General features: G+C 52.9%; 1 protein-coding gene across 1 annotated transcript; it reads right to left on the bottom strand.

The window, feature by feature from the left end:
- Positions 1-3,641: 3,641 nt before the first annotated feature.
- On the bottom strand, positions 3,642-8,625 carry TCL1B (TCL1 family AKT coactivator B). The gene is made up of 4 exons (XM_053889765.1): positions 8,480-8,625; positions 6,109-8,093; positions 3,877-4,053; positions 3,642-3,695 (listed from the first exon to the last, which is right to left on the bottom strand). Exons 2-4 carry the CDS (start codon positions 6,268-6,270, stop codon positions 3,642-3,644), a joined length of 393 nt encoding a protein of 130 aa, XP_053745740.1. The 5' UTR covers positions 6,271-8,093; positions 8,480-8,625.
- Between the last annotated feature and the right edge of the window lie 11,689 nt (positions 8,626-20,314).

Genomic DNA, 20,314 nt, shown 5'->3' with positions numbered 1-20,314 from the left:
TGGGAAGGAGAGGGGGGTACACAGGGAGGGAGGAGAAAAATCAAGCTGGCCCACTTCCCCTTCCTGAGCAGAGAGAGAAGGAAAATCACAAGGTAAGTGGGGGAAACTTAAAGGTAGGAGGAGCCAGGGGGAGCCCCTGGGGCCAAAGCAAAAGGCACAAAGCAGTGAGGGTGGGGTGAGGAGTCTAGGAGCGTATCCTCTGGGAGTCACTACCATACCCCACGTGGTGCCAGGGCAAGCTGACCCCACAGCAGGCGCGGAGGACAGACCGCCCAGATGGAAGCTTCATGGGGGTCACAGGAGACACTCTGCACAGAAGCAGTGGGAGCCCAGATGAAGCTGTCACGGGCACAGAACATGCGTGATAATGCTGCAGGGGAGGCCATACAGGCATGCAGACCACAGGCAGGTAAAGGGGAGTGCGTCCCCAGGGAGCAGGCTGAGCCTGGGGACCCTCCCAATGCCATAGGACAAGGACTCCCTGGGACACGAGAAGCAAAGCTGTCCAAACTGACGTTGGAGACTTATTGCGGGGGGCGGGGGGGGGGGGGCAGGGATTGGAGCCCTGTTTCTCCATAAAGAGGCTGCACCCCAGTCCAGCTACCCTCAGGACTGGAAGCTTCTTTCCCCCATCCTGGGAGCCTTTCCAGGTGCCAGACAGCTGGCTTTCCCAGACATCTGTAAATAGCTGGCGCCCAAAACCAGCCTGCCTGGCACCCAAGAGGTGCATTTCTTGATCGTTACACTTGCCCTCACGCCTGCCATGTATGAAGGGAGACGAAGCGGGGCTGAGTTTCCTCCCCTGGACCACATGCTCACTGGGTGTCCAGTAGAGCACCCCCCCCTCGCCCTGGCATGCCTCCTTCTCCTGCCATCCCTGGCTTTGTAAGCTTCCCATTGAACTAAAAGGATGGCTTCCTAACTCTTGCCCTATGCATCGTTATGGAATCATTCCTGGCTTGTAACTAGGATACAGGCTGCACAACACCCCCTCCACCCCACATACCTCTGTCTCAGGCCAGTGGGAGGGGAGGGCATTCTGAGAGTTTTCCAGAGAGCCTGTTTCTCCTATCACAGAAGCCTTTAACTGGAAGGGGCCCAGCCCGGCCTCTGCTCACGGGATCTCGTTTTACTCAATCACTCCTCCATGGTGGACCCCAGCTGTTACCATGATGCTGCCTCTCCTTCCCTCTTGTGCACACGTGCAAGTGATTTTCTTGGCCAGTGGTTCTCAACTGGGGTGCTAGTTCCCCCCAGGGGACATGTGGCAATCACTGGAGACACTCTTGGTTGTCAAAACTCAGAAGGGGCCAGGGAGGGGGGTGCCTCTGGCATCTAGCGGGTGGAGACCAAGGATGGTGCCAAACACCTTACAATGCACAGGGCGGCTCCTCGTGGTAAGGAATTACCCGGCCCCAAGTGTCCACAGCGCTGAGCTTAGCAACCCTGCTGTAGGCAAGCACTCCGGGTAAGGGCCCGTGTGCCGTGTTACGAACTGTCCTCCAGACCTCCAGAGCAGCTATAAGAGTTTACACTCCCACAAAACACGATCCCATCGAGCCTCTAGTTCTACCAGCAACAAAGACCCAGACCTCAGCGTTCTGAAATCCACGCTTCCCCACTCCAGCGTCTGGGCGTCTCCTCTTCGGTAAGTTGCTAGTTCCTGACATTCTCCCCCTTTTCTTAGAGATATCTAGATGTTCTCTATGCATTCTGCATTCTAGGGCTTTGTATAAAGCCCTAATGTCCTCCACCTTTGCCTTTCAGTCTCCCGTCGTATAGAAAACATTTACCTTGAACAACCTGTGTTTGGCTTTCTGTGTCTTACTGGATTCTCATGCCCCGAGATCAGGAACATATTTTCCTGCTCTTTCTTCGATGCTTTCACGGATTCTTTTTTAAGTTAGGACTTTAATCCACTGGTGATTTCCTTTCATGACTGGTGTGAGGGAGGGGATTCCCTCTTCTTGCCACCACTGAGTTGTCACCCTGCCCCGTGCCCACACGGCCCTCTTCTTCCCCCACCCCTACCCGTGGCCCTGGTCAGCACTTCGGACAGCGGCTCATGCTCTGCCCACGGGCTGTTCCTTCCACCATCCTGCAAAGACACCCAGGGTGTCGTCCCTCTGCAAAAGCCAGGGTCCTCTCCAGCTTCTGCCGGGGTCTCCTCTGCCTTTTCCCAGCTTCACCAAGAGCCCCCTCCTCCCAGGAGTCTCACCTCCCTGCCTTCCCCCAGTGTCCTGCTCCTGAAATGGGCCAATCACAGCTTCCTCCTAGTGGGGAGAGCACCAAATGGGTAATTAGAATTTACCTTAACCTTAAGTGCAGCCTAAGCTGCTCTTCTCTACCAGAAACCAGTTTAAGCTCTGACTCAGCACAAAAGTTGACAACAAGCAATGAAGTTTAATTAACCAGTATGGGGAGGAAACTTCATGGACCAGCATCACACGCAGGAGCCAAAGGACTGAAGAAGCAGGAGAGCCGTGGGCCAAATCCATCCATCCCTGCACACAGCCCCTGGTGCAGGCTGCCTGGGACCAGGAGTGGACAGCCTGCCCAGCACTCCATCTACTTCAGGCCAGCAGCCCAGCAGAACTGATGCCCATCTGAGTCCCAAGTCCAGACCTGGCTCCCTCTGAGGCCTGCTCTTAAACTGAGTCACTCCCTGCCTGACATGGAGTGGGTTGACAGCAAGTAACAATCATGGGCTGCACTGGAGGCCGGGGGTCTGACCGGGCCAGTGCCTGGAGGGGGCCTGATGGGGATCTGGGAAGGGGCACTTGGAAGGCCGGCATGAGGGCACAAAGGGGAAAGAGAAACCAGGGATCGCAGCCAGTGGGGGAGCTGAGCCCAGCACACAGATGGGGTCCGTCCAGCAAGTCACTGAGTGTGGAGCAGAGCGGGACAGCTGACGACAACAAGAAAAGCAGAGTAGGCAGGGGCCCAGCTGCCTCCTTCCCCCCGGGGAGGCCATGCTAGATGTGCTAACAGAAGGGCAGGTATGAAAAGGTCCTCACTGAAGATCCATAGGGCCGGCAAGACCTGGGAGAAGACAGAAGGAGACAGAGAACCATGGAGGAATGGGGCGCCCAACCCAAGCTGGACCCAGGGACAGGAGGGCAACCCTCAGCTCCAGTCCTTCCAAGGCAACTGGCCCTATCCTGGTTAGTGTCAGGGAGGAGGCAGGTCCTTGAAGGCCACTGCCACCAATGAGACTGGTGACACACCAGGGCCATGGTCAGACCAAGAGATCATGCTCACTGGATGTGAGCTTCACTGCTACTATTTCCAGGCTCCAGGTCTTGGGGAAATCCTTCCAACCCTCAGTTTTCTCCTTTGGAGAGTGGCACTTCAATACATACACCTCACAGAATTCTTACAAAGATTACATGATGACTATTATTTGGTGAGATCTCATGCTTTGTGAAGGTGGGGGACCTGCCCACAGTGAAAAACACATCCAAGGGATCAGGGGAGGAGGGTGACGGGGTGGCTGTGGAAGATAAGCTCAAGGAACAGCATGAGGGAAGGGAAACCAGCACTGCCTTCCTGTAAAGAAGAGAGACCGCCTTGCCTTTGTCTGACCGCCACACCGAGAGACACGGACCCCAACATACCAGCCTGTGAGCCGCTCTCTGCGGTCAGCCATTCCCTGGTGGCAGCTCTGTCAGGACCAGCTCCTCTGTGGAGTCGATCTGCAGGAGAGGGAGCAGTGGTCAGAGTCCCCAGGAAATGCTTGTCCATCCGCCTGAAGCAGATGGAAACACGGGTTTGTGGATTTCAGTAGTCCGGTCCCTCCATCCTTTGCCTCATTTTGCACACATGCAGTGACCACAGGCCACTCATCACCCTCTCCTGGGGCCACCACACACTTGCCTGGCCATGGCTCACTATTTCCCAGAGCCTGGAATCCATTGCTCTGTACCTTCTTCCAGAGTACAGCTGCCACACGAGGGGCAGCCGGGACAGGGTCAGCTGGCTGGGGGACACGGGCTCCTGGGGGTGCACTGGCATCTGCCACATGTGGACTGTGACGCTGGGCTCAGGCTCATGCTGAAGGGACCAGAGAGAAGGGCACATCAGGGGCAGGGTTCCCCCAATGGTTGGTCTGCACGCAAACACACACAGTCCCGGATGCGGGGCCCAGCTGGCAAACTGCCCCGTCAGATGTGAATATTTTCAGAATCCCACACCTAAAGCCATGGCACCTGGCATGGCACTTGGGGGTGTCATCTGGATGTGGGATGACTGGTTCTCTCCTGGATCCCCCAAGTACGGTCCTCCCGCTGACTTGCACCCCACCACACCCCACGGTACCCGTGAAAAGTTAGCCACTCTCCCCACCCATCAGCAATTGATTATATTCTTAGGCCTCTGTCTCAGCCATTTCTACAGTTTTTTTCAATCTTTCCAAAAATAAAGTATCTGTACACCTTAGGATCTGGGAGTGATGGGTTTCCCCCCAAAATATATCATATTTGATCACGGCATTCACGTACTTATTGTAACCATAAAAAATAAAATGAAATTTGGCTAATACAGAAAGGTATAAAAGCGAGTGGGAAAATCACCAACAACTATAACCAAAGCTCCCTTTGTCATGCAACAAAATGGAAAGTTCCTTACAGAGTTTTTTTTTTTATCGGAGGATTTGTCTTTTTGTGTGTGAGGAGCATCTTTACGAGTTAAGGATACTGGCCTTTTATCAGTCATACATATGGCGAATGACTCTTCTCGGTCTGTTGTCTTAATTTTGTATGGGTTCTTTTGGCAGAGGAAATGCTTTTAGTTACATGGTGAAATCTCTTTCCCTTTGGATTCTGGCTTTAGATCAGGTATCAATCACCAAATTGTGGGCCGAATCTGGCCCGCTACCTCTTTTGTAAATAAAGCTTTATTGTAGATAAACAAAAGCTCATTCCTTTGCACATTGTCTCTGGCTGGTTTTTCACCACAAGGACAGAGTCAAGCAGTTGCTATAGACTCCGTATGGCCTGCAAAGCTGACAATGTTTACTATCAGACCCTCTACCGCAAGTTTTCTGGTCCTTGTGTTTGATCAGGCTCAGAACGCTGCTTCCCATCCTAAGATTATATGTGAAAATAGAGATCTACTTCTAAGAAGTAATTATTTTAAATAAGGGGAAATGCTCATTCTCTGGGTGCCTCTACTGCATCCTTCACTATGTTACTTGAATCCACTTTTCCCACTGAAAACATGTTTATGTTTTCAAAAAAACCTACCAAAATACTTTGTTCAGACTTTTTTGCATGCTTTATTTGGCATAGGTGTGGGAAAGACTTACAGTGTTCTCCACCCAAAATTTTCTGCAGAGCCTCTTTGAAGATTGCTAGAATTTTGTATTGTTTAAAATGTTTATGATGGCCTAAATGGCATTTTTAATACCCAGATAAGCTTTTACCATATTACACGGAAGTATTTATTGTATCCCTCAAAGATGGACTGGAATCTAAAGCCCTCATCTACAGGGAATGCCTTCCAACCTGAGTGATTGTCTTCACCACCTGGGGAGCTTTTGAACCTTAAATGGTCTTACACTCCACCCTCGCCTCGGGAATCAGTTTCCCAGGTGGGATTCCGGAAGGTGTTACCTGTTGAACGCCCCCAAGGCCTTGCGGCTGGTGAGCGGCCTCTCACTTGCCAAGGAGGCAGATTATTCTCATTTTTGCAGATAGGGAACCCAAAGTCAACGTTTCTTTTACGCCGTTGGCTCACCTGCTGCCTCTAGGTTGCAATACCTCCTGGAAAACTCCTACTCATCCTGTAGAGCCCAGCTGTGATGCCTTTCCAGCATGCACTGGGGGGAGGCCTGGGCCCTACCTCCCCCTTGGGCTCCCAATGAGGGCTGCATCATCTCCTCCGGCTAAGCTCAGACCAGTGGTCCCTCCAGGCAGGGGCTCCTGGGGGTCTGCATCAGGCATAGACATCACTGTGCTCGCTCTCAGCACAGGCCAGTTTTTTCCAGACAATTGAGAACTGCCTCCTCTCACCTCTGTCCCGGGCCCTATTGCTGCATGTGCCAGGCCCACGGGCTGACACCCGTGCACAGTCCTCCCCCAGACCCCCACACCATGCCTGACAACTCACTGTGCCGCCTGGGGAGGCCCTGCTCCGAGCTCTCTGGGAGGGACTGAGCCGCACGACCACCGTCACCCAGGTCCTCCCCTTCTCGTCTTCGTAGATGCCAGGCCTCCGGGCCCACAGACGGTGCGGGGGCACCCCAAGGATCGGAGAAGCCCCAGAGGCCATGGCGAGAGCGCATCCCCCGCGGGCCTGGAGACACAAGTGAGGCCGCCCAGGTGCAGAGCAACCTTAAAGTGGGGCGGGGCCCGCACAGGGCGTGGCCAGCGGGAGGGGCTGCGGGGAGGGGCAGGGCCTGAGCCGCAGGGGGCCGGCAAGGGGCGGACCCACCGAGAGCTGGGGGAGGCCTCCCACCGCTGGGGGCTTCAGAGGCAGGGCCGAAGGGTAGGGGCGGGTAGAGTTGGGTCAGTCTGGACCCATTGGCACAAGGTCACGAGCCGCAAGGGGCAAGAGGCCACTCTCTGGGTACAGAGACACCCCAGGGCACTGTGCCCAGGGCCTGGATGGCTCCTTAAGATCAACACTTCACTTCGCTCCCACGATTCCCCTGCATGCAGCCCCCTTCCTGAGCACCCCCTCCCCAGTTTTCATGGCAGGCTCTATCCCCGACCTTCCTCCCGGCCTTGGGTCTGTGCCCAGACCTCATGCAGACCTCCCTGCCCCAGATTCTGAGCCGGCACAGACTTCTCCCCACTCCTTCAGTAGGACTCCAGGCCAAGACTTTCTCTTGAGTTTAGAGGTCCCTCAAGCTCAGTGGGCTCTTGCCCCTGGGGGTACCTGGCCAGGGTCTAAAGGACAAATCCAACTCCCTCCTGTCAGAGAAGGCACCAGTGCCCCAGGGATATTTGATATCAAAATCTTCTGGTAACAGCAACGAGGGGAAGGAGGGCAAGTAGCCATCTTGCCTGTCCATCCTAGGCCACAGGGTCCAAAGTGTCCACCTGGCCCCACCAACTTATCAGATCTGCTTTGTCGTGAGTCTACAGAAGCCGGAGGCAGGCCATTTGGTAGGCACTCCGTGCTCTGTCTGAATGCACCACGAAATGGTCATCTTCCTTTTGAAAACCACAGGTATGGGTATTCTAGCACACAGGACACTGTTTGCTGAGATGATGTCATTCCTCTGGGAAGACCAAAAAGTGATTTCTGGCCAGGTTCCTGATCTGGAATAAATGGCAGGTAGGGCGACCACCTTTGAAATCACTGGGCAGCTTCTGAGCTCCTGAGCCTTTTTCACAGTAACTCTGCCTGCCTTCCCTGGTGTTTGTCCATCTGGCCTGGGATTGGGGTGGTCCTAAGAGGTCATAACAGTCTTGTATAAAGTGACCGCATACATGGAATACACCTGTTATCGTATTCTATTGGTTGGAGCAGGTCCCACCCATATCCAAACAGAGGGGACCGATCACACAAGGGTGTGGATACCAGGAGACAGGGATTACGGGACCCCGTCCCCCCCTGCCACCCAGAGCCTTGGTCTGCTGCAAGTACCAACCCCCTGGGTTACCACGAGGATCAGATGAGTGTGTGTAAAAAGCAGTGCCTGGTACCCAGTGGGTCCTGGAAAAATGATGCCCAATAGTTATGTCCCCACACTAGTCCCCTCTCCCCTGAGGACAATCCATCAGTCCTGCCCTTGTAACACTGACGCCAAGAGTGTTTATCTCTGTCCCTCCACTGATAGTGGATATTCTCAGTCTCATTTCCTGATGAGCAGGTGTGTGGCTATAGATGGGGTGGGGACACAGTTGGTGCGTATGTGCAGGGCACCCACGCTAAGTGAGACATTCGACATATGTTGTCTCATTTATGTCCTCCAACAGCTCCGCGAGCTGGAGATTGTCATCTGCGTCTTTCGCAAATGGAGAAGCTGAGGCTTGAGCGGCTTCGTGGCCCAAGCAGGGGGGGTGGTGGAGGAGGAACGTGGACCCAGCTGCTCCCGGCTCTAACGCTCATGCGCCTGTTGCCTGTCTTCACCCAGTCTGGCTCACCTGTGGGAGAGGCAGAACCAGGAGCTGAGAGCTTTCCCATGGCTGCTGCTGAAATGGCCATGGGGGCGAGGTGAAGGCCAAGAACACCCCCCCCTCGGTATGGGGACAAGCTGTAACTAGAGGCTTCCATGAGCAAACGGAACAAAACCATCAGATAGTGCAGAGACCCGCAACGAACAGACGGCTTCACTGACCGCCCTCCTCGTGCCACGTCCCCCCGTGACCTTGGCCCTGCACTGAAGAAAGACCAGAGCTGGCAGGCAAGGAGAACACAAGTGTAGACCCTTGTCCTGCAGCAGGCCTCTTTGTGTATCACGTCTGAGATACGGCAACGTCTCTTGACCAAGTGGCCCGTCTTTGGTACCCACAACTTGAAGTCTACTCACTCTCTGGGGTGGGTGTCGCCAAAGTCTCTGAGAAGCACATTGACCTCTCCAGGACTGCTCCCTGGAAGAGCCTGTTAATGACTGGGTAGTCTTGCCTGGCCCCTGTGCTGTCCTCCTCCAGCAGAGGAAGCCCTTCCCAAGCCCTAAGCCCCAGGGTCCTGGCACCAGGCCCGCCCAGCTTGGGGATGATTCCAAACCCCGAATAAAGGGGCACAGAACACTTGGGCTCAGAAAACTCTAAGAGTCACGGAGATCTCTGCACCGTCTGCTCAGCTCCTCCCGCATACCGAGCCCAAGCTGGGCAAGGCAGGCAGGACACCGCAGGCAGGTAGCCTGGAAGTAGCATGGCACGGGGGGGGGCTGTTCCACTGGGGAAGCGGCGAGAACAGACTTGGAAGAGGGGGAAGTCAGGGTGTGTTTGGAGACCAGGAAATGATGAGGCTTAGCCAGTGCTGAGGACGTAGGCTCCTAAGATGAAGGGTAAGAAACGAGGCATCGTGCGTGGGTGGGAGGAAGTCAGTGCTCTACGGTGGGGATCGAAAGTGCCAGCCCGACCAGTTGGTTTTGACCAAGTTGGTCAAGGGCAATGACGGTGCTTGACAAAGGGAATGGCATCTATATGCGCTTGATGAATGTTGGAACCAATGGTAAAACAAAAGAGCGGCTCCGTAGTCAGTGACCGCTAGAAAAGGCCTGGGTGGGGATGATTCAGTTAACAACACAAACAAGAACATCTAAGTCCCAACTCTAGGGCCGCCTGGGGGGCTCAGTCGGTTAAGCGTCCGACTTCGGCTCAGGTCGCGATCCCACAGTTTGTGGGTTCGAGCCCCGCGTGGGGCTCTGTGCTGACAGCTGGGAGTCTGGAGCCTGTTTCAGATTCTGTGTCTCCCTCTCTTTCTCTGCCCCTTCCCCATTCACGCTCTGTCTCTCTCTCTCTCTCTCTCTCTCTCTCTCTCTCAAAATTAAGTAAAATTTTAAAAAAATTTAAGTAAAATAAAATAAATCCCAAGTCTACTTATGTCACATGGTGAACAGAATAAATTTGCTGGATGATAAAAGAAATTCAACCCAAACGCAGAACTGAAGAAGGTGGGTTTCAGAGAGCCTTGCTGATTCTAAGGCATTGAAGATGTGCTCTGTTTTCTTCCAAGGTTATATTCTTTCACGTTTAGATATGATTGGTTTTCGTGTATGATGGAAGAAAGGAAGGGGTCTAGATTAAGTTTTTTTCCATATTGATATCTGATTAATTTAATATCATCTAATAAAAGACTATTCTTTCGCTCCTGTACTATCGTTACTTTGGACGTAAAATTGGGACCGTATATGCATGGATCTGTTTCCGGATGCCTGTGGCTCTTCCATTGCTGTACTTTAAGACCTTGTGTCAATAGCACATGGTTACTATAGCTTTAAAATAGATATTGATATCTTTGAGCGTAAGTCCCTTAGCCTTGTTCTTCTTCGAGAGTGCCTTGGCTGCTATGCTGGCTAATTTTGTGTATCCACTCAAAGGTGTCTGGGGATGAGATGAATGTTTAGATTGGTGAACGCCGAGTAAAGCAAATTGCCCTCCATAATATGGGTGGGCCTCATCTACTGTTATTTTAAATTCTGTACTGTATTTGTTGCTGCGGCCCAAAAACGCAGCTGCGTTTTGTACATTGACCTAGATCTGGATCAATTCACTGAACGCTAATAGCTTTTCTAATATTTTGGGAAATTCTCAGTCATTGTACCTTCAGTATCTCGTTCCTACCTCATTCTCCACCCCCCCCCCCCCGTCCCTCCAGGACTCCATTTACACACTGTCAGACCTTTTAAACTGTATATCATGCTTCCTGTGCTCTGTTCTGCCTTTCCAAATTATTATTATTATTATTATTTTCCTCTCTGAGTCTCAGTTTTGATGTTTTATATATTGGCTTCTCTTACAGTTTATTAATCCTGGCATCCGCTGTGTCTGATCTGCTCTTAAAATAAATTTCTTTTAATTTTTTTTACATTTATTTATTTTTGAGAGACAGAGAGAGACAGCACAAGTCGGGGAGGGACAGAGAGAGAGAGGGAGACACAGAATCCGAAGCAGGCTCCAGGCTCCAAGCTATCAGCACAGAGCCCGACACGGGGCTCGAACCCACAAACTGTGAGATCATGACCTGACCCAAAGTTGGACACTTAACCAACTGAGCCACCCAGGCGCCCCCAGTCAGATTTCTTAACTGCAGATACTGGGGCCAGAATGCCCATTTGAGGCTTCCTTACAGATTCAAACTCCTCTGATAACTACCCTTTTAACCACTTTGTCCATCATCCTTTCTATATCCTTGGACATACTAATCAGTTATTTTAGGGGTGCCTACGGTGGCTCAGTTGGTTAAGCGTCTGACTTCGGCTCAGGTCATGATCTCACAGCTCATGAATTTGAGCCCCGTGTCGGGCTCTGTGCTGACAGCTCGGAACCTGGAGCCTGCTTCGGATTCTGCATCTCTCTCTCTCTCTCTCTCTGCCCCTCCCCTGCTCGTGCTCTGTGTCTCTCTCGGTCTCTCAAAAATAAATAAACATTTAAAAAACCAAAAAATAAATAAAGTTCTTCTCTGACAACTCTGGCTTACCAGTGGCTCTCCTTTTATTGTCTGCTTTTTCTCTCGGAGTCATTTTTCAAGGAATACTTAATATTATGTATGAAAGCACTGAAAGGTCCTAGATCATGTTATCTTTCCCCGAGAGGGAGTTAAACCCTTTCCTCTGCTGGGCAGGAGGAGCGAGGTATCGGACAGTTTAATTCCAGGTAGGAGAGAACAAAGTCAAGGTTTGGTTCCAATAAGAATCAGCCTGTCCACCCTCAGCCTGCCCTGTCCCTGGAGTGTGGCTTCCAATCAAGAGCTTGGCAGGCTTTTGTGTCAGCACAGAGAGACTACAGAAGAGTCAGCTGGGGGCTGCTTGGGTGGTTCAGTCGGGTGAGCATCTGACTCTCGATTTCAGCTCAGGTCATGCTCCCAGGGTCATGGGATTGATCCCTGCATCAGGCTCTGTGCTGAGTGTGGAGTCTGCTTAAGATTCTCTCTCTCTCTCTCTCTCTCTCTCTCGCTCTCTCTCTCCCTCTGCCCCTCTCCCCTGCTTGCACCCTCTCTCTCTCTCTCAAATTAAAAAAAAAAAAAAAGGACAAGATTGGGTTTTGTCTTGGGTGTGTGGGGGAGGGTGTCACTGCTCAGCATCCCGTCCTGAGCCACATCCATTTATAAAAGGCCTTGAAGGACAGAGCAGCAGGCGTGTGAGGTCTCCTGAGCCTCCTCGTGTGTCCAGCTGCACAGCGAATCAGCAGCTGCTTCTCTGGGCACAAGCAGCTGCAGGCGGCTGACGACTGACGGCAGGTGTCAGTTCACTGCTCCCTCCGGTGCCTTCAGCTCTTCTCGCATCGTCCCAGAAACTCCAACCCCCGGCCGGTGTTTGTCTTCTCAAGAGACTCCAGAAAACTCCACTCGGGATTTTAGGGCTCTTCAGGGCTGTCGTAACACGCAGCTTCGTAATTTGAAACATATCTCACCGTGGAATCTGCCTGGGGCTTTGGGCCCCTTGAGCCTGCGCAGAGCCCTCTGCCTTGGACCCGGCCTGGATTCCCGCCTCCAGCCTGTGCCCAGAATCTGAAATGGCCCGAAGGAAAACGCAGGCTGTGGGTGCTCACCTCTGGGCGGCCCACCCTCCGCCAGAAGTGTAGTTCCTCTGGTGCTTGTTGCCTTCACGGCTCCCTGGTGCTCTGGAAAATTCTTTTTTCTTCTACCCAGATCTTGATAGCTTGGCAGTGGTTCTGGCCGGCTGCAAGCTCCTCCATCTGACCCCGAGGGAGGGAGGGCGCCTTGAAGTTGGAGGCAATGAAACCATGTCCTTGTGCTGACGAAAATGAGAGAGGGACAGAAATTGTGGTTGATATACACATTGGAGTACTACGTGTCAATGAGAAAGAATGAAGTCTGGCCCTTTGTAGCAACGTGGATGGAACTGGAGAGTGTGATGCTAAGTGAAATAAGCCATACAGAGAAAGACAGAGACCGTATGTTTTCACTCTTAAGTGGATCCTGAGAAACTTAACAGAAACCCATGGGGGAGGGGAAGGAAAAAAAAAGAGGTTAGAGTGGGAGAGAGCCAAAGCATAAGAGACTCTTAAAAACTGAGAACAAACTGAGGGTTGATGGGGGGTGGGAGGGAGGGGAGGAGAGGTGAGGGGCATTGAAGAGGGCATCTTTTGGGACGAGCACTGGGTGTTGTATGGAAACCAATTTGACAATACATGTCATATATTAAAAAAAAAAAGAAAATGAGAGAGGGACAGAATGATGACAGGAGGGGCATTCACTGAAGGATGTCCTGCAGAAGGACCGCACAGAGGTGGGAGCCCCAATGGAAGGCTTGTCCTGGAAGCGGGAAGGGCTCTCTTTCCATTGCAGTGGAGGGAACAGGGGGAAGAGGGGTAGAACGATGTAAGGGGTTTGGGTTAGTGGGGGCAAGAGAGAATTCCTCTCCTCCACCTTTAAAAAAATTTTTTTTAATGTTCATTTATTTTTGAGAGAGACAGAGAGACCGAGTGCAAGTGGGGGAGGGGCCGAGAGAGAGGGAGACACAGAATCCGAAGCAGGCTCCAGGCTCCGAGCTGTCGGCACAGAGCCCGACGCGGGGCTCGAACTCCCGAACCGTGAGCCGAAGTTGGATGCTTAACCGACTGAGCCCCCCAGGCGCCCCCAACTCCTCCACCTTTTATGAGATAAAATCACAAATGGCTTAGAGAGACCTAACTTTACAAAGGAAATATATGAGATTATTGAGAGAGAATCGCAGGAAACCTGTTTACGACCGGAGTAGGGACAGCTATCTTAGAGATGACACACAAAGCAGAAGACAAAAACAGACCGGTTAACTCTGAGGTGCCCCAAAGTATCCCTCCTATGGCGACACCTTAAGGAAAACATAATGACCAAAGTGAGCAAAATACTAACAACGTATAGAAAAGTGTTAGTTTCTGGCATATATAAAGAACTCTTGCAAATCAATGACAACAACCCATTGGAAAAGTTGGGAAAGGCTCAAATAACTTCACAGGAAAGGAAATGGCAATGGCCAACCACCACGCGAGAAGACACTCAACCTCACAGCTGAGAAAATGCAAACTTATACAATTATGCATTTTAAAAACATACAAGAGTGGCACGCGCACACACACACACACACACACACACACAAGCATTCACTAATATCGAACATGGCCAAGTGGTGTAGTCTGCCTCATTGGCCAGGCCCTTTCTCCACCAGGATGGGGCAAGATGGAACCTTCTATCAGTTTCCATAACATTAGCATACCAGGCGTGGCAGGCAAAGTCAAGTCTCTTTACTGAAGAATGAGAAGCGTGCAGAGGAAAAATTGGATGCAGGAGAGATGAACGTAAAGTTTGAGAGAACTTGGGACTTTCTCTCGAGCTTTGCAACACGAAACAGCTAGGACCTTAGGCCTGTCCCCAGCGGCCTGTCCCTCCCTCCAGCCCCTTCTCCTGCCTGCCACCTGCGAGGCAACTCCTCCCTCATAGTCTCCCACTGGACAGATGCTGTCGCTGTCCACAGGGAGCTCTCCCTTCCCATGGCCGCCCTCCCCTGCGGAACGTTCCTCCTGGGCTGGCCCTCGCTCTAGAGCAGGGTGCGGGCTTTGGCCAGATGGGCGCTGTCTGGTCTCACAAGCCTGGGGGAAGGCGCAGGGGCAGTTAGTCTGATGGGCTCCAGCCTGCGGGCCCACGGTGGACCCGGCCTGTCCGATTCAAGTTTCCTTATCGGCAAGAACCGTGAGCTGCCAACTTTTTCGTTAATAAATCTATAGAGTTGGCATTTCCCCCAAGGACGGACGTTGTTCCCGTGGGGCAGGACAGTCTAAAGCCAAATGAAGAAACGACACGTTCTTCATTAGCAGGGGCCTGGGTTGCCTCTGCAAACTTTGGTCTCTGTTATCGTCAGAGGGGCTTTTGATCTCTTCCCTGCCCCAAGGGACGGAGCACAGGGTGGGGAGAGGCACTTGTCTTTCGTGGCAGAGCTTCGTTGGAGGAAGGCCAAGGGTGCAGTTTGTTTAGCCCGGCCGTACCGTGTCCCTCCCCGTAACAACGGAGACAAGGGGAGTCATGGGTGCTGATCCCTCGCACCACACTAATATTTTCTACCTTCCAGGGGGGCAGGAAACCGGGGGCACACAGCGTGCGGCCTGGGGCAGGGATTCCTGCCTCCTCTTTGGTCACAATGACGGGCTCCCACCTTCTCGGTCAGACTTCTGTGACGGCATCTGTCTTACTTGGCCTCGGCTCACAGCATGTGGGTTTATACTGTCAGGACAGTATTTGAGGCTTTATCTCTTGGTCTCCACTCCACCCTGGCTCCCTGACAAAAAGGTGGCTCAGAGTACTTGAAAGCACGTGGGCTTTGCTGTCACACAGCCCTGGATCCAAAGCTCAGCTGTCGTCCTCGTGAGCTGTGTGACCTTGAGCTGATGACTTAACCTTTCTGAGCTTCCCGCTCGAAGGCGCTGGGGAAGAATAACATTTGCAAAGCCCCAGGCACACGACATGGCTTCAGTCAACGGTAATTTACTAACCGGGGGGTAAGATCCCGCGTCTGACTCATCTCGGCGCGGCCTCGTGGAACCCGGTGCCCAGAACCTCGGGCCACCGCAAACATTTGTTGGGCTGAAACGTCCTTTGGTCAGATGGTCACGTGGCTGAAAAGAGCTCCGGCCAAGTCCTACAGGAACCCAGAGGTGTGCCGGAAACATCTCTTCCTGTAAATGCCTCGGAGAAAACGCGCTCAGAAATAAAAGTATTCCCAGCACAGCAGAGGCCCTGGGTATTGCGAGTCTGCAGCGAAATCGGGGAGGTTGGAGGGGTCACGGTAGACGAAGCGGCTTGTGGCACAGGTGACCCCTGGGGCTCTGTAATTACCGCGTCCTACCAGGGGCTCGCTTTGCAAGTGGCCCAGTTAGGCGAGCATAATGGCAGGGCAGGTCGTGCCATCGGATCCGCGGTGGGGCGGCCCCTTGCCCGCCGGGAGCTCTCCCTGACCGCGGTGCAAGGCATCCTCGCGCATGCGTGGGACTCCACCTGCGCGGGCCCGGCTGCAGCCTCTCCCTCTGGCTCTTCGGGCTGTGCTTTTAAATGGTTCTTCATTTGCTCCATCGGAACGGCCCAGAAGGAAGCAATTGGCTGTAAGTGGGTCATTCCCTGAAGGCCGGTGGCAGCCTTGTGATGATGAAGAAATTAGGTCTTGGCAAAGGAGCCAGCCTCTCACCAAAGGCCGGGGAGAGGGGAGGGAGCCCCCCCGCCATGGGAACTCTGCGGCGGGGGCTCTCCTCATGTTGGAGATGAGGACCGAGGCCGGGAAGGTGACCGTCACTTGGCCAAGATCACAGAGTGGGTTCGTGGGGGGAGCTAGAACCCGACCCCCAAGTGCCCGATCCAAAAGTCCAGAGGACACGTGGTGGACACTGGGCAAACTCGGTTCATCGATTGATGGAAACCAGACTGCCCTTGGAGGCTGGGCGCACGCCCCCTCCCCCCCACCCCCAGAACTCAGCAAACCTCTCTGATTATGTTGCCAAATGCTAATCACTCCTAGGGTCCTTGCGGGCACCTGGGACCCTGCTTCAAGGCACACGGTCATAATGAGGGGCTGCACCTTGTTTCAACTCGGCCCGTAGGCTCCAACCTGTCCAGACGTCCTGGGGATGAAGCGGAGAGGACCTCACTGCACAAATGTAGTGGGTGTAACGCCTGGTGTGCAAGGCTGTGGTCATGGTTATGTTTGCTTCGAGATTTCAGGTCTCCGGGATGCTGGCCAGATACCTGGCTTTCAGGAGGGGAGAGGGGTCCACCTATCTCTCCCTCTCCGTTGTTCATATAAATATCATGAGGACCTTCCCACTTTATTTATTTATGTATTTATTTATTGCGAGAGAGCATGTGGGAGTGGGAGAGGGGCAGAGGGAAAGAGAGAGAGGGAATCTTTTTCTTTTAATTTTTTTTTAAACTTTATTTATTTTTGAGAGAGAGAGAGAGACAGAGCATGAGCAGGGGAGGAACAGAGAGAGAAGGAGACACAGAATCCGAAGCAGACTCCAGGCTCTGAGCGGTCAGCACAGAGCCCGACACGGGGCTCGAACCCACGAACTGCGAGATCATGACCTGAGCCGAAGTCAGACGCCCAACCGACTGAGCCACCCAGGCGCCCCGAGAGAGAAAGAGAGAATCCCAAGCAACCTCCGTGCCCAGCAAGGAGCCCCATTCAGGGCTCAAGTCCACAACCCTGGGATCACAACCTGAGCCAAAATCAAGAGTGGGGCGCTTAACCGACCGAGCCACCCAGGCTCCCTGATCTTCCTACTCTTTAAAATGAGCCTCCCCAGGGCGCCTGGGTGGCTCGGTTGGTTAAGCGTCCGACTTTGGCTCAGGTCACGATCTCACAGCTCGTGAGTTCGAGCCCCGTGTCGGGCTCTGTGCTGAGAGCTCAGAGCCTGGAGCCTGCTTCACATTCTGTGTCTCCCTCTCTCTCTGCCCCTTCCCCGTTCACGCTCTGTCTCTCTCTGTCTCAAAAATAAATAAACGTTAAAAAAAATAAAAAAATAAAAATGTTTATAAAATGAACCTCCCCACCACCATGTTTCTGTTCTGAAAAGAAGCAAACACCCTCTGGAGCCGGGTTGCCTGGGTTCGAATCCCAGCTTTGCTACCGACCAGCGATGTGAACTTCAGCAAGCGCTTTGCCTGACCAACAGGTGTAACGAGGACGCTACCTACTGATACAGTTATGAGGATTCCATGAGGTCACTTACGCTGCGTACTTGGGACAACGTGCCCGGCACACGGTAGGCGCTTCGGGTGTTGCTTGCAATCTTTGGGGGCTGGGCAGCCAGGCGTCTCAGAAAAGGCTGGAGGTGCTGTACCTCAAGCTTAACACCCCGTACAGAGCACCCGATCATCGTGTTACCGCCACCCCCCTCGCCCGCCATGTCTGAGCATCGTCTTCTGAAAGTGTTCTCTTGAGGGCCCTCCTAATGGTGAGGGGCGATGGCTTCTTTCAACAGACACTGTCCTGCATCTCTGCCTCGTGCCACACGGCCGGTCCTTCCTGCTTTGGAACGCTCTTTGGTTTCCCCTCTGGCTTCCACAGCTGGACCCTGGCGATTCTCACCGGGGGGTGGGGGGTTTAAAAGGTTAGGTGGAAATGAAACCAGCCATCGTTCCTATCTTAGAAGTTCCTCCTATACCTCTGACACAGCAGCGTGTATTTTCCCCTTAACCGTTCACCTTTCCCATCACAGAAATCCGAGTGTTTCGATCAATCCGAGGATCTGGCTAACTGAGGCTTCACGGAACACAGAGAAAAAGATGTCATCACTCATCAGCCGTTCACCTTTCCCCCCGCCCCCCACAAGCTGGATTCCCCAGGGACCAGGAAAGGGGTGATTCCTGCAGTGTCCCCATTCGTCATCAGGCTACAGGGACCTGCTCCAGGAGATGGGCAGGCACAGGGGCAAAGCAGAATCGAGGAACGACCCCTAAATGTTCAAAGACGCATGATGTTGAGGCGAGCCCGCTGTGCCGTGACCCACTAGGTCCAGATCCGTCCTTACTCCTCCTTTCTCAGTGTTGAGAGCCATTCACCCCCCCCCCCCCACACACACACACAAGCTCAGCCCAAGCCTGGAGCAGCTCTGAGCCCAGGTCTACCCCGATTTAGAGAACGGAGGGTACGGAGGAAGCCTGGGCCAGCACCTGCGAGAATTCGGCGTCTCCCGGCTGTCTGCTGGCCACACTGGGTCAGAAACAAGGGTCTGAGCCCCTGCCCCACAGCCCAGTTCCCAGCATCCCAGAAGATCTGCCTTGATATTGACAATGAAGGAAGTACCTTCCAAGCCTGATCTTAACCCCCCAGTTAGGATCATCCTTCTGCAAAGGATGCTCGTCCCTTGCACACAAAGGCAAACATCAGGTGCCTGATAAATGTCAGAGGAACTAGACTCTGGTTGCTGACGGCCTCGTGCCTGCTGCAAGAGAAGTCATAGGGAACATAAAAAGCGTAAAGAACACCACCATAGGAGCGAGCCGCCCAGGCTTGAGTTCACATCCTGAAACGTGCCAGCTTTGGGATGGTGAACACACCGTCCGATCTCTTTCCTCCAGTTTGTATGGATTCGAGATGACATCCGGAAATGTGAGCTGTAATAATGCCTGGCCAGGGTTGTTCTTAACGAATGGTGCTGGGGAGACATAATATCGTAACCTCCCCAGCCCGCAAGTGGTCTGAGAAGGGAAATAAGTCAGAAATAGGCATTTTCCTTTAGGAGAAGAAGTAACTGGGGTTCAAAGAAACTAGGAAGCAATCACTTAGATCTCTGTTCGGTGCAAGAAAAAAAGGGGGGGGTTGTCTCTGCTCTGAAACATTTGCAGGACCTTCTGGGTTACAAAGCTTCTTGGCTGGACTCTGGGGGACTAACATCAAAGGCCTCCATTCAGGCCTTTACTACACTGGGGTCTTTCTTCTGAGCGTTTCCTCTCCCTAAGCTTCCAGACACGTGGTCCAGGAATGCAAGGGGTTTGCTGCAAATAGGTCTGTCTTTATCTCTCTTAAAAATATAAATCTGTGTAGACTTGAAGCTTTGTGAAACACGTTTTACATTATAGCACATGGCGTGTAAATACAGCAAGTGTACGAGATGCCTGAGAGTTACATTAAGATGTGGGGTGGGGCGCCTGGGTGGCTCAGTCGGTTAAGCGCCCGACTTCGGCTCAGGTCATGATGTCACGGTCTGTGAGTTCGAGCCCCGCGTCGGGCTCTGTGCTGACGGCTCAGAGCCTGGAGCCTGTTTCAGATTCTGTGTCTCCCTCTCTCTCTGACCCTCCCCCGTTCATGCTCTGTCTCTCTCTGTCTCAAAAATAAATAAACATTAAAAAAAAAATTTTAAATAAAAAAAAAAAAAGATGTGGGGTGCCTGGGTGGCTCAGTCGGTTAAACATCCGACTTCGGCTCGGGTCACGATCTCACGGTTCGTGAGTGCGAGCCCCGTGTCGGGCTCTGTGCTGACGGCTCAGAGCCCGCAGCCTGCTTCGGATTCTGTGTCTCCCTCTCTCTCTGCCCTTTCTTTGTTCGCACTCTGTCTCTTCTCTCTCTGAAAAATAAAAACGTTAAAAAAATTAAAAACAAATCATGATAATAAATTAAGATGTGAGCATTCAGGATTTGTTTTCGTTTTGTGTTGTTTTCAAATTCCTTTCCCCTTGGCCCTCTTGCTCTGGGCCCTGTGTTCTCCAGCACCAGGAGCAACCCCATCTGTCTTCGGGTGTGTGAGGGTACAGCTTCCTCTGCTGATTCTCCCCGTCACGGTGACGGGGAACCAGTCCCTGTGGATAATCTCAGAACCCAAGACACAATCCAACACACGATAACAGCAGTTGTTTTCAGCTACTCAATTGTAGTCCCCACCTACCGGTACCTGCTGAAGGGCCAAATGCACCTCTTTGCTCTGTTTCCCTCCCTTGGAAACAACTGATGCATTTCCAGGTGATGGGGACATAAAGCACGACCGTGGACTAGAGAGGCTCCAGGTCAGACCATGTGGTCAAGGCAGACCCGGGGAGAGGGGCGTCTAATCGGGTCGCCCGTATCGAGGAGGAGCTGGCTGCGTGACGTGAAAAGCGTGTTTCCGGGGCACAGACGGGAGGTGTGAAGGTACCAGGATCTGGACTAACCTGGGGCGTTTGGGGCCTGGAAGGGCAGGTGGGAAGAGGGGAGAGTAAGCTCAGATGACGCTGGGAG

This window comes from Panthera pardus, unplaced genomic scaffold (assembly GCF_024362965.1).
Source record: "Panthera pardus isolate Hobbes unplaced genomic scaffold, ASM2436296v1 HiC_scaffold_24, whole genome shotgun sequence".
Lineage (NCBI taxonomy): Eukaryota > Metazoa > Chordata > Mammalia > Carnivora > Felidae > Panthera > Panthera pardus.
The sequence above is the reverse complement of the archived record's forward strand: the minus strand, read 5'-3'. Positions and strand labels throughout refer to the sequence as shown.

Coding starts and splice junctions, on each gene's coding strand:
- TCL1B (XM_053889765.1), bottom strand. CDS start 6,270: ATGGCCTCTGGGGCTTCTCCGATCCTTGGGGTGCCCCCGCACCGTCTG. Junction 4,054..6,108: donor GGGCCTCCCCAGGCGGCACA/GTGAGTTGTCAG, acceptor TGGTCCCTTCAG/CATGAGCCTGAGCCCAGCGT. Junction 3,696..3,876: donor AAATAGTGAGCCATGGCCAG/GCAAGTGTGTGG, acceptor CCTCTCCTGCAG/ATCGACTCCACAGAGGAGCT.